A 9,378-nucleotide genomic window follows, 5' to 3' on the forward strand; every position below is an offset into this window, starting at 1 on the left:
TTAAGAAAAAACTTTATTGTTGTTGTTATTACAACACACCACCTACATACAGCAATGCACTGACGAGTTTTAAAGCGCACCCCCACTGGGTAAAGGAATAGAACTTCATCCGCACCCGAGACCCCCATACCCTTGCCGGTCATGCCTCCCACCCTCCCTCCCCCGCAGCAGTAGGGCCACCTGCTGGCTCTTCTGGGAGTCGCATCACTGCCTGCTGTATTGTGTTACCCTCACCTGCTTCCCCCTCCCGTGGGCCTGGGAGTCGTAAATGCCACTCTTGGGTTTGTCACTGTGCCTCTGCCCTCCGACCCCGCCCAAGGCTCACGACTCTGCCCCGCCCATACAGGTTGCCAGAGGAGGCCAGGCACCGGCGGGTCTTTGAGATGGTGGAAGCCCTGCAGGAGCACCCCCGAGACCCCAACCAGATCTTGATCGGCTACAGCCGGGGCCTCGTGGTGGTCTGGGACCTGCGGACGGGCGGGGTGGTCCACCATTTCCTCAGCAGCCAGGTAGAAGGGCTCAGGGCCTGGGAGGGCGGTTCTGCTGGCCCCCGCTGTCCGTCCCTGCTCACGCCTGCGCTCTCCCTCGTCCCCCCTGAAGCAGCTGGAGGGCGTCTGCTGGCAGCGCGACGGCCAGCTGATGGTCAGCTGCCATTCTGACGGCAGCTATTGCCAGTGGCCCGTGGCCGGCGACACCCAACAACTGGAGCCCCTGCCCAGCTGCGTGCCTTACGGTCAGTGCCACCTACTCCTGACGGTGTCCAGTCGGCCTTTCCTGGCTTCAGGGGTGGGGCCCAGAGAATTTAGCCCACAGCCACAGGGCCAGGTGCTAATGCCTGGGTCATGACCTTCTCAGGCTCAGGATCCACAACATGGGTGGGGGTGTAGGGGGAGGATACACAGGTTGTCCGGGCCCTAGAGGAACTGTCCAGCTCATTCCTGTTCTCTTTTGCAGGTCCCTTTCCCTGCAAAGCTATTACCAAAATCTTCTGGCTGACCACCAGGAAGGGGTAGGTACCTGTGCTCCACCCTCTCCTTTTGCCAGAACCTTCCTGGATGACTGGCAGGGGCGTGCAGGCCTCTGCTGGGTGCATGGCACCTCTTGACCAGCTCTGGGTAGCCAGTGGCCATTCAGAGCTCCAGGACTTTGCCGGCAGTCAGCCCCTCCTCCCTCACCAGCCTGAGCCACTTTGGCTCCGGGAGGGGGGCGGGGTCCCTTTTCTCCAAGCAAAACCTTCCTGAAGACCCCTGATGTCACCATGGGTCAGGGGTCCAGGCAGGGATGGCACTGAGCCTGACCCCCAGCCTGGGTTCTCGTAGGCTGCAGCAATCCCCAAAGAGATGGGGTCCAGCCCCCCACCCCCACCCGTCCTGGCCATCCTGAGTGCTCCCCAAGGCTGGCCTCGCACGGTGCCCTGAGACACATGGTGACCACCCAGCCCATTGCCACTCTTCCTCCCCCAGGCTGCCCTTCACCATCTTCCAGGGCGGCATGCCCCGGGCCAGCTACGGGGACCGCCACTGCATCTCCGTGGTCCACGGCAGCCAGCAGACGGCTTTCGACTTCACCTCCCGGGTCATCGACTTCATGGTCCTGGCTGAGGCCGACTCTGCGGCCGGTGGGTGCACTTCTGGAGTGCAATGGGGGTGGTGCAGGGCCCAAACTAGGAGGGTACTTCCCCAACTGGCCCCCATCAGAGAACCCTCGATCCCTTAGTGCTTATCCCCGAGGCCAACAGCCCCCATCATCCCTGTTTACCCGCCCTGTCAGCCTCTCCCTGCCTCTGCCACCGCTTCCTTCCTGGGGTGTGCATGCTCACGTGTGTGCATGCATGTGTGTGTATTGGGGGATAGGGGAAAGAGCCCCCCAGTTTAGCTAAGGCATCTCATTTTGCCTAGAAGCCTTCCTCTTGGAGTGGTCACGGGGTGCCAGCTTAACAGTGGGTGACAGAAAAGACTAGAGACCTGGAGAGGTAGCCAGGCAGGACGGAGGGGCGGCCCTATCATGGCTAGGGTTCCACGAACCTGGGCCCAGGTGTGGTCTCCCAGCCTGGGCCCCTGCCACGGAGAGACCGCTCTACCTACATTCGTTCTTCCTCGGTTTCTTTGTCCTCCTCATACTTGGCACTGGGTGGCCGAGAGCTGGGGCTCAGCAGTGGCCCGGCCACCACAGCCTGGAGTCTCCTCAGACAAGAAGCCTGTGTGATGGTGGCCCCACGCCCCGGGGCTGATCATGCCATCTGGTTCCCAGCATGGGGGGAGGCAGGAGAGAGGCTGAGCTAGGCGTGTATGTGGGGTTCCCTGGGGCTAACTGCCCTCCCTGCTGATAAGGGTGCGCGGTAAGGCGCTTAACCCCTTGGACAAGGTGTAGGCTCCTGAGGCTCCCTCTGTGACCGCCATCAGCCTGGGCACAGTTCGAGTGACACTGAGTAAGGGATCGGGCTGCTAACCGCAAGGTTGGTGGCTCAACCCTCACCCCCAGTGAGTGATGAGGCTGTCTGCTCCCGGGAAAGATTCATAGTCTCAGAAACTCTGTATGGGCCTACACTGAATTGGAATGGACTCAGTCACAGTGAGTCTGGTCTGGCGGGGTGGGGGTGGTTACTATGGAAGAAAACCCAGAAAGCCCCTCCCTCAAGGGACTAACCAACCTTTGAACAGGTGGGCAGAGTGTGGGGTGGCACCATGCTGGTTAGACACCTCCCAGAGGCAGGGATGTATGTTAACAGGAACCTGGATAGGCTAGGCCCGCAGGGACCCAGAGAGCAGAGACTCAGAGCTAGAGAAACTGGTGGGCCACTCTCCCTGGAACCCTTGGGGGTGGAGGGGGGAGTGCCAGTATGGGAGGGGCACCCTGCTAACCCTGATGTAGAGAGGCATCCAGGCTGTCAGCTGGGTGGGTGTCCCAGAAGGGAAGCTCAGAGGGGACCCAGGCTTCAGGCCAGGGGCAAACATGGGGAGAACAGCCAGATCCCAGAGGAAGGCTCAGGACGCCTGGTGGACAGAAAGGGTCTGATCCCCTCTCTCCCCAGAAACCTTGAGAAGAATGTGAGGTGGCTAGGGGTGTCCAGCCCCCGCAAGTAGCCTGGGTGATAGGCGGGACTCAGCAGCATGCGTCCAGCATGCGTCTACTGAGCACTGACTGGAAACCCCGAGGCTTGTGGGTGCGAGCGAGCAGACCAGGGCCCTCGGGAGGCATGGAGGAAGCAGACTGGCTGGAGCCCCGGGGCCTGTCGATACCCCTGCCCTAGCCCCTTTGCTCCCCAGCCCTGCTGCCCTACCAGGGCGAGAGGACTCTGCTCCAGCAGGGTCCTTGTGCTGGGTCTTCTCCTGCGGTGTGAGGCCCTCTCTGGGCCCCTCAGCAGGCAGCTGAAGCGTGGCATCTCCAGGGAGCTGGATTTCTGTGCCGAGTCCCTGACTCCGCCCCGGAGCACTGACTCTGTGCCCGCCCCTGGCCTGTCCCCCAGCCTCTGATGACCCCTACGCCCTGCTGGTGCTGGCCGAGGAGGAGCTGGTGGTGATCGACCTGACGGCGGCCGGCTGGCCCCCTGTGCAGCCGCCCTACCTGGCCTCCCTGCACTGCTCGGCCATCACCTGCTCCCACCACGTCTCCAACATCCCCCTGAAGCTGTGGGAGCGAGTCATTGCTGCCGGCAGCAAGCAGAGCACGCACTTCTCCAGCATGGTAGGTCTGCCTGCCCCGCCCCGCCCCTGCTCCAGCATGGTAGGTCTGCCTGCCCCCGCCCCGCCCCTGCTCAGGGGGGCCCAGTTCTCCCCCAACACGTCTGTCTCTTCCCCAGGAGTGGCCTATTGATGGGGGTACAAGCCTGGCCCCGGACCCCCCTCAGAGAGACCTGCTGCTCACTGGGTAAGTGACCTTGCTGGCTCTCCGTGGGGTGGGGCCCTCCTGCCTGATCCACGGTCCCCCACATCCCTCTCATGGTGACTGGCGGCCCCGCCCACAGGCACGAGGACGGCACCGTGCGCTTCTGGGATGCCTCGGGCGTCTGCCTGCGGCTGCTTTACAAGCTCAGCACCGTCCGCGTCTTCCTCACCGACTCGGACCCCAGCGACAGCCTCCACGCCCAAGGCGAGGAGGAGTGGCCCCCACTCCGCAAGGTGAAGCCACGGGTCTGCAAGCCATGTCCTTGGGGACGGGGTCACAGGGGGATGGTCTGCTCACGGGCTTCTGTCCCTGGCCAGGTGGGCTCCTTCGACCCCTACAGCGACGACCCCCGACTGGGCATCCAAAAGATTTTCCTCTGCAAATACAGTGGCTACCTGGCTGTGGCGGGCACGGCCGGGCAGGTAGGGCTGGTCCCACGGCAAGTAGCTGCCTTTCCGTTTGTGGGGGTCGGGGATGGGAGCCAGCCCAGACATGTGCTCCGGTTCCTGCCACCACCCTGGGTGGGGGTTGCTTGGGACCACTGGCAGTGGTGCAGGCCTGTAACACACTCAGCTGCCAACCACAAGGTTGGTGATTCAAGCCCACCCAGAGGCATCCAAAGGCAGCTCTCTGGTCCACTTCCCACAAATTGGACACTAGAAGCCCTACCCACTGACCACAGTTACGCCCCACACAACGGGGGCACAGGAGGCGGAGCCGGGGTGGTGGGACTTCCCCTGGAATCTGAATTCGGGGCGGGGCTTGCGCCCCTAAGGTCTTGCTGCCCGTCTGCCTACCCGCCCTCCAGGTACTGGTGCTGGAGCTGAACGACGAGGAGGCCGAGCACGCGGTGGTGCAGGTGGAGGCCGACCTGCTGCAGGACCAGGAGGGCTACCGCTGGAAGGGGCACGAGCGGCTGTGTGCCCGCCCGGGCCCGGTGCGCTTTGAGCCTGGCTTCCAGCCCTTCGTGCTGGTGCAGTGCCAGCCGCCAGCCGTGGTCACCTCGCTGGCCCTGCACTCCGAGTGGCGCCTTGTGGCCTTCGGCACCAGCCACGGCTTCGGCCTCTTTGACCACCAGCAACGGCGGCAGGTCTTTGTCAAGTGAGCTGCGTTTGGGGAGGGTGGGGGCCCAGGTCAGGAGGGCGAGGCCAGCCCTGGCGGCCTCTAAGGCGTGGGCTCCACTCCAGGTGCACGCTGCATCCCAGTGACCAGCTGGCCTTGGAGGGCCCCCTGTCCAGAGTCAAGTCCCTGAAGAAGTCCCTGCGCCAGTCCTTCCGCCGGATGCGCCGGAGCAGGGTATCCAGCCGGAAGCGGAGGCCAATGGGTCACCCAGGAGAGGTAGGGCCAGCTCAGGCCCAAACAAGCCATGCTGCCAGCACAGAGGACCCCAGCACCCTGCCCCCTGTCCCCCAGCCCCCAGCATCTACTCACAATAACCCCAGATGGGTCTCCTTGGCTCTCTGTGCTCAGTGTCTCCAGTTGCAAAATGGAATCATGGCAGCCCCACCGCTGCCCTCACACCTCCGTACATCCTAGATGCTGTCTTGTGAGTCCCCAGCTCCTTTCTCCCGACAATTTTAAAAGCAGGAAGGGGGGCTGAGAACCCAGGCATCTCCCACTGAGACACGGTCTCCCAAAATTCAGGCTGGGCTGTGGATGGCATTGCTCTGATAGTGTCCCTGGCCTACCCACCGCAGGTGCCGGAGGCCAGCGCCAAAGTGGAGCGGGCCGGCCTGCAGAGCGTGGAGCTGGCGCCTGTGCAGCGCAAGATCGAGGCGCGCTCGGCCGAGGACTCCTTCACTGGCTTCGTCCGCACGCTCTACTTTGCTGACACCTACCTGAGGGACAGTGAGTGGCCAGCGAGGGTGGGCTCCCAGGCGGGCAGTGCTATGGTGGCTGCTGCCTACCTGGCAAGTGAAAACCTTGGTGGGGTCTGCTGGGAGCAGGGGGAACCAGTGGCCCTACGTAGAGGAACATGTAGGCTGGACCCCTTGTGGTTGTCAGAGTCTTCCCTGTTTGTCCCATCTTGTACTCTTTGGCTGGGCAGGACCGGAATAAGGCCCCCGCTCACAGGTCCTGACCTGGAATAGCCAGGCTGGGCAGGGAGTGAGGTCATCCCCTGACTCCTTGAGAGCCCTGCCCACCCTCTCCCAGAGCCGGGCTCAAATACCCAAAGCCTTTGGTCCCTTGGCAGGCTCCCGCCACTGCCCCTCGCTGTGGGCTGGTACCAACGGCGGCACTGTCTACGCTTTCTCCCTGCGCGTGCCCCCTGCTGAGCGGAGAATGGACGAGCCTGTGCGGGCAGAGCAGGGTGAGTGCTGGGCAGGGGGAGGGCAGTGGCCCTCGGCTGACTGGGCAGGGGCGTGCCGGGCGCTGTCCTCTTGGCCTCCCTCCAGCCCCTCCCCTCCCCTGCTCCTTCCCACAGCCAAGGAGATTCAGCTGATGCACCGTGCACCTGTGGTGGGCATCTTGGTGCTGGATGGGCACAGTGTGCCCCTCCCGGAGCCGCTGGAGGTGGCCCACGACCTGTCCAAGAGCCCGGACATGCAGGGAAGCCACCAGCTACTGGTCATCTCTGAGGAGCAGTTCAAGGTGGTGTGTGGGCCCCGGGGTCCCAGGGCTTCAGACAATGGCTGGGACCGCAGCCAGGGAGGTTTGATTTGACGTTGGTGCTGTGGGCCCCATGAGTGTGGGTGGTCTCATGTCGAGTGCTGAGGGCCCAGGAGAAGAGGTAGGCATACCAAGTCCAAACAAGGAAATAAATGGCCGTGAGGGTTCTCCTGGACCAGGTGGCAGTGGGTGGGGCCGGTCCAGCCTGGCCTGGGCGGGAAGCAAGGGGTCCTTGCCTGCCGAGCAGAATGGGCCCTGCTGCGGGGTGACCAGCCACCCCACGCTTCCAGGTGTTTACACTGCCCAAGGTCAGTGCCAAGCTAAAGCTGAAGCTGACGGCGTTGGAGGGCTCTCGGGTGCGGCGGGCCAGCGTGGCGCACTTCAGCAGCTGTCGGACAGAGGACTATGGGGAGCACCACCTGACCGTCCTTACCAACCTGGGCGATGTCCAAGTGGTCTCCCTGCCCCTGCTCAAGCCCCAGGTGCGCTTCAGCTGCATCCGCCGCGAGGACGTCAGCGGCATCGCCTCCTGCGTCTTCACCAAATACGGACAAGGTGCGCAGGCCCAGAGGACGCGGGGGCGGGGCCCTGAGTGCTGGGCGGGACTGGAGGGGGCTTGGTCCAGGCGGAGCCCTGATCCCCCAGAGGGATGGGGAGATCTGGCGGACTGGCCTCACCTGCCAGGTTTCCCTGCACCCCAGGTTTCTACCTGATCTCCCCCTCGGAGTTTGAGCGCTTCTCTCTCTCCACCAAGTGGCTAGTTGAGCCCCGCTGCTTGGTGCAATCAGTGGAGACCAAGGGCCACCGCAGGCCTCACAACGGGGCGGGCCCTGAGAAGGCCGAGGTCCGACCCAGGTGGGTAAAGGGGCAGCTCTTCCCACAGCCCCTCCTTGCTAAGGGGTGACCCTGAGCCCAGCCACGCCTTTCCATCCTCACTGCCCCGCCCTGAGGCCTTTCATCTGGGCAGGGCCAGGAGGTGGGGCGTGGTCAAGGGGCAGATCCTCATTGTTTCTCCACCCCCCCACCCCCATCCCCCAGGAATTCGGAGAGCCGGAGTGCTGTAGAGGGTAAGGCAGGCCTCCCTGGGGACACCCCTGAGCCCCTTCGAGTCCAGCCCTGCGGAGGGAAGGGGAGACCTCGGAGAGGGAGCCTCAGGGAGGTCACGTGCGGGCTAGGGTGGAAACAGTTCTACCAGCCTCGGGCTCAGCCTTGGGTTCCAGTCCCCCTGGGTCAGGGCAGGCGGCGCTGGGATCAGCTGAACCGGACTCTGCCTTCCAGAGAGGACGAGGGGTCCCACCATGCAGCACGCCCTGCTGAACGATGAGAGTGAGTCCTGGGGGGGGGTCCCCGGGGGTCCCCAGGAGGTTGAGGGCCACTTCCCCTAGGGGAGAGACCGGTCCAACACCCAGTGGACCAGGCAGAAGGGCAGACTTCAGGCCAGCCAGCCTCACAGCCCAGTCACACCCCTATTCCCCTCCGCCCCCAGGAGTGCTGAAGGAGGTCCAGAGTACACTGGAGGGAGACCGAGGGTAAGTCACCTGCTCAGGTGGTAGGAGAGGGTGGCAGTCCTCCTCCGGCTTCCCCAAGTCCCCACACCTGGTGACCATCCCATTTTCCCAACGCAGGAGCTGTGGGGACTGGCGCTCTCAGAGAGTGGTGGGCTACAGCCTCAGCAATGGAGGAGGTAGGGGCTCCAGGGGCTGGGCCTTCTCTTCCCTGTCCCAGGGGCCCCCAGTCCTGACACAAGCCCCCTCTGTTGGGGCTCTGGGAGGTACCGAGACACCATCCAACCTGGGAGCATGCTGACGGATGCCTCTGTGTCTCCTGCCTCAGCAGAGTGAGCGGCCAGCCCCCGTGCTCCATGACCACACACTACTGAGGCCCACCCTGGGGCACTGCCCCAACCGACAGGCCGAGGACTGGACCTTGAGGGGCACCAGGCCCCACCCAGCTGCTGCTCCTGACCTCGGGAGACCAGAAAACCCAGGCCGGGGTCGCCCCTCCCAGCCTGTTGTCAATGTTGCACAGTTTTATCCCCTTTTTGTAGTGGGCTGGGTTTTAAATTATATGATTTAACTGCCTCTAGGTGAAAACAGAGTTTTTAATAAACACCTCATTACCTCTTCAGTGAGTTATCCCAGGTGTTCATCTGTCCGCATGTAGAGTGTTCCGAGGGGCTTAACCCCTCACCTGTGCCCTGGCTCCCCGGGGCAGGGTCTGCCCTAAACTGGGCTGGTGCTCAGGGGCATCCTGCCTAAAGCCATTTGAACCCAGCGCATCTCCAGGAATTGATGCAAGGGTTGCCCATTGTGCCAGTCTGGGTGGACTAGAGAAACAAATCCATTGGCACACACATATGTGTGTAAGAAAGAGCTTTATACACAAGAGTAATTGAACATTGAGAAAACATCCCAGCCCAGTCCAGATCAAGTCCATAAGCCCGATATTAGCCCATATTTCTGATATCAGTCTATAAAGTCCTCTTCAGACTCATGAAACACATGCAATGATGCCGAATGCAGAAGATCACAGGCCAGTGGGTAGAAAGTCTTTGGGTCCAGTGGCGTTGTAAGCATCTCAGCGCTGGCAGGGGTCTCTCTGTGGCTTCTCCGGCTTCTGAGGTCTGGTTTCATCCATGTGGCTTGTCTTCTGCAATGTCTCCCAGGGAATGAACCTAGAGAGAGAGGTGTCTTCTGCCTCCAAGGAGGAAGTAACAGTTTTCCCAGAATTCTCAAGAGGAGGCCATGCCCACAGAAGTCTCATTGGCTACCTCCAGATTGTCAGCCTAGACTCCACCCTTACACTCTTAATCCTTAAATTGACACCAGATTAGGTGACTACCACACCCATCTTGAGTCTGTCTGTGTGGGGTCCTGGGTTGGC

General features: G+C 62.5%; 1 protein-coding gene across 3 annotated transcripts in view; it reads left to right on the top strand.

Moving 5' to 3' along the window:
- LLGL2 (LLGL scribble cell polarity complex component 2) overlaps positions 1 to 8,622 on the top strand; it is a 21,996-nt gene extending 13,374 nt beyond the window's left edge. For 2 of the 3 annotated variants that reach the window (XM_013006275.2, XM_045299837.1), the window contains 20 exons: positions 347 to 509; positions 601 to 733; positions 955 to 1,009; positions 1,464 to 1,618; positions 3,467 to 3,684; positions 3,800 to 3,867; positions 3,965 to 4,118; positions 4,203 to 4,307; positions 4,694 to 4,986; positions 5,073 to 5,223; positions 5,583 to 5,733; positions 6,080 to 6,196; positions 6,311 to 6,477; positions 6,786 to 7,050; positions 7,197 to 7,350; positions 7,534 to 7,562; positions 7,774 to 7,821; positions 7,982 to 8,024; positions 8,121 to 8,179; positions 8,329 to 8,622. In XM_013006275.2, the coding sequence (XP_012861729.1) occupies positions 347 to 509; positions 601 to 733; positions 955 to 1,009; positions 1,464 to 1,618; positions 3,467 to 3,684; positions 3,800 to 3,867; positions 3,965 to 4,118; positions 4,203 to 4,307; positions 4,694 to 4,986; positions 5,073 to 5,223; positions 5,583 to 5,733; positions 6,080 to 6,196; positions 6,311 to 6,477; positions 6,786 to 7,050; positions 7,197 to 7,350; positions 7,534 to 7,562; positions 7,774 to 7,821; positions 7,982 to 8,024; positions 8,121 to 8,179; positions 8,329 to 8,336 (2,536 nt within the window). In that variant the 3' untranslated portion in view covers positions 8,337 to 8,622. The remainder of the gene's footprint in view (positions 1 to 346; positions 510 to 600; positions 734 to 954; positions 1,010 to 1,463; positions 1,619 to 3,466; positions 3,685 to 3,799; positions 3,868 to 3,964; positions 4,119 to 4,202; positions 4,308 to 4,693; positions 4,987 to 5,072; positions 5,224 to 5,582; positions 5,734 to 6,079; positions 6,197 to 6,310; positions 6,478 to 6,785; positions 7,051 to 7,196; positions 7,351 to 7,533; positions 7,563 to 7,773; positions 7,822 to 7,981; positions 8,025 to 8,120; positions 8,180 to 8,328) is intronic. The other variant, XM_045299836.1, reaches the window with a different exon arrangement.
- The last annotated feature ends 756 nt before the right edge of the window (positions 8,623 to 9,378 follow it).

Source organism: Echinops telfairi, unplaced genomic scaffold (genome assembly GCF_000313985.2).
Source record: "Echinops telfairi isolate 266 unplaced genomic scaffold, ASM31398v2 ScPeMD7_7458;HRSCAF=8496, whole genome shotgun sequence".
NCBI classification, from domain to species: domain Eukaryota; kingdom Metazoa; phylum Chordata; class Mammalia; order Afrosoricida; family Tenrecidae; genus Echinops; species Echinops telfairi.